This window comes from Lactuca saligna, chromosome 8 (genome assembly GCF_052625555.1).
Source record: "Lactuca saligna cultivar CGN05327 chromosome 8, ASM5262555v1, whole genome shotgun sequence".
NCBI classification, from domain to species: Eukaryota; Viridiplantae; Streptophyta; class Magnoliopsida; order Asterales; family Asteraceae; genus Lactuca; species Lactuca saligna.
In genome coordinates this window covers 2880182-2886079 of record NC_136424.1, presented here as the reverse complement: position 1 = coordinate 2886079, position 5898 = coordinate 2880182, and the positions used below count along the sequence as shown (strand labels likewise).

Here is a 5898-nt window from a genome sequence, read left to right as displayed (position 1 = left end):
GGCACCGACTTGATTGTATACACACCCAGAGATGGAGTTATATGTTTTATGGATCATGGATTGTGATAAATGCTTTTGAAAACTATTTTGAAATATGTTATGACATTGACACTTGAGATTTTGAGAGTTATGATATGTGATGTTGGTAATTTAAATTGAATTTTTTTTGTTTGAAATTTACATTGTTACAAGTTGGTATCATAGCCTTGGTTTGAGGGATTCGGATACACCTTCAGATATGTCTGGACTCAAACTGAGGATTTTAGAAAAGTTTTCTGTAACGACCCAATTTTCACGTCCAAAAATTTCATTTTTAAAACATTACTTTAGAAAATGTTAATAGATAAAAACATTGTTTGACCAAACTACATCACAACATAACCATGTTCAAAAGTGAAGTCATACAACCAATCGAAACATCAGAGTATAAATCCCAAGGAAATCTAATAAATGCGGAACCCAATGTGTGTGCATGATGTGCCGCTACCGAGCCAGCTCCTTCCCCTTCGATGAAGAGGTACCTGAAACCAAAACTGTAAACTGTAAGCACAAAGCTTAGTGAGTTCCCCCATTGTACCACAAACCATACAATCACATAACATACATAAATTGTCAGGCATATCTGGGTGCCCGACCTACCCCTTCGGTCCTCTCAACCGGATACCGCCTAGCATATCTGGGTGCTGGCCTCCCCTTCGGTCCTCTCGACCGGATACCGCCTAGCATATCTGGGTGCTGGCCCCCCTTCGGTCCTCTCGACCGGGTCTATTTCACCCCTACTACTACTACCACATAGCACATATGTCACATATCATACAACCACATAAACATAACACAGGTAATAGCAACCCTAGATAAATATCACAGAGACAATCATCTAATCATACATCTCCTACTGGTGGGCCGGCATTGTGGCCTTAGACCCACCGCTACTGGAAAGTAACTCACCTCGGAGTAGCTGCTGACCTTCGTGGGAATAGTCTGACTGCTGCTGCTGCTGTTCCGGAAATCCTCCGGCTGTATTCCCACCAAACACTTAGTCAAAAACTGCTAACTGACCTTTGGGTAAAATGACCATTTTACCCCTAATCATGCCCTAAGTCAAAGTCAGAGTCAACTTCCAGTTGACCCGACTCGCCGAGTTGGCTCGCCAACTCGCCGAGTCCATGTCCAAACGACTGACCTGAATTCTGTTTCTACTCGTTGAGTTAGGCATCTACTCGACGAGTTCTCCTTCCAAACTGATGTTCAAGTCCTTCATCCCACTCACCGAGTTGTATGAACAACTCGCCGAGTTCATCTTCATCCGATGAACAAGTTATACTGTGACTCGCCGACTCGCCGAGTTGTATGAACAACTAGCCGAGTCTGATCTTGATCTAAGGAGATTGCCTTGAACTCGCCGAGTCTGGGCATCGACTCGCCAAGTTCCACTATGGGTGAGTTTTGGCTTCCAACTCACCGATTCCCTCCTGGACTCACCACATGACTCGACATAACAAAAAGGGGACAAACCCGAAGACTCGTGACTGGACTTGCCGAGTCAGATGAGCGACTCACTGAGTCCGCTCCATGCAAGAGCTAAAAATGCGATTTTGCTCGAATCCAATCCATGTCATTCGTAGATATGGGCTCCTAGAGCATGAATAACACGTAAAGTTTCCAACTTTACGTGTATATATCCATCTATGGGGTTTTTAGGGTTCAAAATGCACCAAAAGAGTAGATCTAAGGTTTATATGCAATATGGGCTCATAAAGGTAGTGGATTTGAGCTCCTAGAGCTCAACTATGCTTGGATCTAGGGACCAATCAACTGATATTATGCACATACAAGCTTGGAAATGAGCCATGATGGACTTTAATGGGGCCATAAGCATGGAGACAAGGGGGAAAACGAGCCATACCTTAGATATTACTCTGAAATTGCTCCCAAGTGCTTGACCTCCTCTTCTTCTTCTTGATCTCCTTCCCTACACACTCCAATCTCCAAGAGGACACACAAAATGGCTTCAAATCCATAAAACAAAGCTTATAACGAGGTATATGGCTCTTAGGGTGAATGGGGGCTGGCTTGGGGGCGGAAAGGGGGATTAAATAGGGTGCAAACCCCTGAAACTTAGGGTTTCATCCAACAGCGGTGACTCACCGAGTCCAGGATATGGACTCGCCGAGTCGCCAACTTAAACGTGTCTCGGGTCCCGTCCCTACTCGGCGAGTCGGACCTATGACTCGCCGAGTCCAAGGCTTAAAAAGGAAAAATACTCAATCAAGATTTACATACCAGGAATCAGGTGCTACATTTTCAAAAGGAACAATTTTTCTAAAAATGAGTAAGAGAATTTTAAGAGAAAGAGGAAATGAGGAGTGTGTACAATCAGCCAGTGCCCGAACAGTGATTTCCCAAAATACCCTTACTTTATGTGTTATAAGTTGTCATCAAATATGTTATGCATGCTAGAGATTAGGCTAGGTATTTCATAATCTAGGATTAGAGTGGCCTGATTTGTGATGCCTTAGCCTAGGGGTTATCCGTGATTTGCTTGAGTACAAGTAGGTAGCAGGAATGAGAATATGATAGATCTACTATGAGAGTAGTCGATGTTTGATGAGATATAGAGTGCTTGTGAGCTAGGATCCTAGGAGGAAGACTTGGGATGAACACATATGCGGCGTGGAAGGTAGTATTAGGCCCATACTACTGGAAACACCGGGTCAGTGAGCAGTCCAAGTATGAATCCTTAGGGTGCTAAAGAACAAATAGGGGCGAGTGATCGGGTGTGAGTAATCTCGGTCGAGTCTCTGATTATTTTGTGTTGTGTTTCAGAGACATAATGGTGGGTACGTGCCACAACCCTGAGAGCAGTGGATTTAGCGATGATGAGATTCGCAAGATGATTCATGATGAGGTGGCAACAGCGATCCGTGAGGCTATCCCGGAGATGTTTGGGTCTATTAAGTCCACATTGATTGAGACGTTTGATGAGCGATGTGTTGCTGTTACTCAGGCGGCATTTGTTGCTGCAGCCACTGCAACTGTTGCTGCTACCAGACCCAAGGGGGGTGACTCGTTGCTGTACCGAGAGTTCAGCAACACGAAGCCACCTGGGACTCATGATACGATTGCAGCGATGAGATGGATCTATGACATTGAGGGATGTTTCATATTGAAAAAGGACCAAAGTTGCTACTTTTTGAAACCACATGTCTATACTTGAAGAGTTTTTAAAGTTGTCATCAAACTGCCACTTTTTGAAATGCCCAGGGACCAATTCTGAAATTTTGTATTATTATTATTATTATTATTATATGGACCCCAAACTCTCTTTTGATAAACCTGAAATGTCCCTACAAATCTTCATGACCCCACCCCATCACCATTGCAATCAATCACGCAAGGCCCAAACCCACGACCATGACGTTTCTACGAACATCACAAATTATCACCTTACTTGAAGCATGGTCTAGAGAAAATGAAGATGGAGGGTGAGATCCATTATTATTATTATTATTATTATTATTATTATTATTATTATTATTTTTATATTGTTGTTATTAAAAAGGTTCACTTCACTCCCAATTATAAACTAAAAATTAGAAATAATAGTTGTGTGTATAGAGTAATGTTTACATGAACTTAGAAGTAAAGTTGTAGGATTTTAGTTATAGAGGAAATTCTGAGAAGCTAATGCGAGAATTTTGAATTATGAGTTGATTTTTCATAGCATTAGCCCTTTTTATTTTTAGCTACAATTGATAATTCAAATAATAACACGCCATGGCATCAAATCACTAACTTCAGTTTCGTTTTAGAAAATCAAGCAAACGATCAAACATGAACCATCATGGGTCTGTTAACATGATTGTGACCAAAGGGCTTTTGATCTAACGGTCTCTCGTTTGAGACTTAGGGGTGACAGTTAATTAGTAGATTAGTTTGTTGTTAAAATAATAATAATAATAATAATAATAATAATAATAAAACACCACTATTGTGGGTAGTCTCTTTGGTCAGAAAGCTATGAATGAAAGACCTCAAATAATATAATAATAATGTAATATTATCACAAAATTTCAAAACCATCGTAAAGGAACTTAAAAGAAAACATGAAGTAATCGGAAAATTAAAAAAAAGAAAAAGAAAAAAAAAAAGATCTCTAATCTTAACTTTTACAAGGCTTGGGCCTGATCTCAATTCCTTGAATGAGAAGCCCACCTTTCCAGTTTCCTCCTTTCACCTCCGTCATACTCATTTCCAGTTCTCCTTCTTCTCCTTTCTTGATATAATACTCACCAAGCTCAATCTCCAGCCACCCATCTTCTCTTTGCTTTGGGCCCTTTGAAGACTGTGTATTAACAGGGACGACAACTGGGTGGTTCGGAAGGTGGCGTCTATGGAACATTCCCATTCTTCTTCTGGGCACAACTGGATATCGTCTTCTCTCTTCAGATTCTGGTTCTAGAAGCACGGTTTGAGTCTGGGTTTCGAGCCCACTGATCCCAATTGAAACCTCTGCAGGTTGATACTCGAATCCGTAAGTTTCTGATGTTGATTTGAAGACGATGAATGCTACGTATGTGGTGTTTGGTGAAAGCATGGAAGTACTGATCCTGCCATGGACTTCAAACCAACATACGCTTATCAGCTCAGCCACCTCTGCAAAACGTGATTCCGGTAATGAGATCCATCGCCAATACCTCGGAGTATCTCCCCAGACAATCGATAGGTCCCTTGCAGCCAACATGTAGCATTTCTTTCCGGTTTTTTTGTCTAGTGAGAAGCTCTGTAAAAAATAGCATCAATGGCGTCAGTCTAAGACAATATTCAAATTTAAAGATCGAACCACAATTTTAACGAACAAAGACCCACAATTTTAACGAACAAAGACGCGTTTTAGAAAACACAGGCACCCAAAACTCGAGGCCGTTAAAAAAATCGGTCTTTGTGGCTTTAAATTGATAGAATTAACAAAGTTTGATCTTTAAATGATTTGAAAAGCAAATGAACAGAAAAAAAAATTGAGAAAATAACCTTATTGCCGCCATCGATGATTAGGGGATGATCACAGAGACGAAGATACAGCTGTTTCTTGGAAGAAAAACTTAAAGAACAGCCACCGTCTTCGGCCTCGGATACAATCTTCTGGTAATCGAACGGTAAGAAAGTCTCCCAGACGGCGTCCCATTCCGCCGCCGACCTAAAAAGGGAGGAAACCAAGGACAACCTGCAAGCATCCCGAGGACTGGTGAGGGATAACGCCTTGGCGACGAACCCTTCTGGTAACGACCCAAAGAAATCGTCGTCGGCGAAACACCTTTCAACGCTATCTTCATTTTCCATTTTCGATAACCGACTTCTCATATTTGGCAGTTTTTGAAATGTATGTGTATATTTTTATATGAAGAAGATGTATGTGTTTATGTCTATATATATTGTGTACCTTTCAGCAGTGTCACATAGCTTAGGGGTTAAGTTTTTTAGTGTTAAAAAAAGCGGTGTTGTTTAAAATGGGTGGACTTTAAGACGTTGGATCTGAGAGGGAATGACTATATATATATATATATATATATATATATATATATATATATATATATATATATATATATATATATATATATATATAGAGAGAGAGAGAGAGAGAGAGAGATTACAACGTGGAGGATGTGGGAAGGAGAGTTATTAACCACACAAGAAAGTGATCGACAGAAGATTCTATGTATGTTCCATTAAAGTCAAATAAATATCAATCGTCATTCCTTAGCATTCAACATTTCATGTTTTGTCTCCCTCGCTAAGATATCTTAAAGCACACACTTTAATATGGATAATGATTTCTAAGTGTAACTAAATTTATAATTATATATATTAATTATTATTTAATATACATTTGAGACAAAT

General features: G+C 40.3%; 1 protein-coding gene across 1 annotated transcript; it reads right to left on the bottom strand.

The window, feature by feature from the left end:
- Positions 1-4039: 4039 nt before the first annotated feature.
- LOC145012770 (putative F-box protein PP2-B12) lies at positions 4040-5460 on the bottom strand. Its single transcript, XM_078971561.1, has 2 exons — positions 5032-5460; positions 4040-4783 (listed from the first exon to the last, which is right to left on the bottom strand). Exons 1-2 carry the CDS (start codon positions 5359-5361, stop codon positions 4163-4165), a joined length of 951 nt encoding a protein of 316 aa, XP_078827687.1. The 5' UTR covers positions 5362-5460; the 3' UTR covers positions 4040-4162.
- Positions 5461-5898: the final 438 nt, after the last annotated feature.

Excerpts from the sequence above, each read along its gene's own strand:
- LOC145012770 (XM_078971561.1), bottom strand. The coding sequence starts at position 5,361 with ATGAGAAGTCGGTTATCGAAAATGGAAAATGAAGATAGCGTTGAAAGG. Across the intron at positions 4,784-5,031 it reads TCATCGATGGCGGCAATAAG|AGCTTCTCACTAGACAAAAA; the intron begins GTTATTTTCTCA and ends TATTTTTTACAG.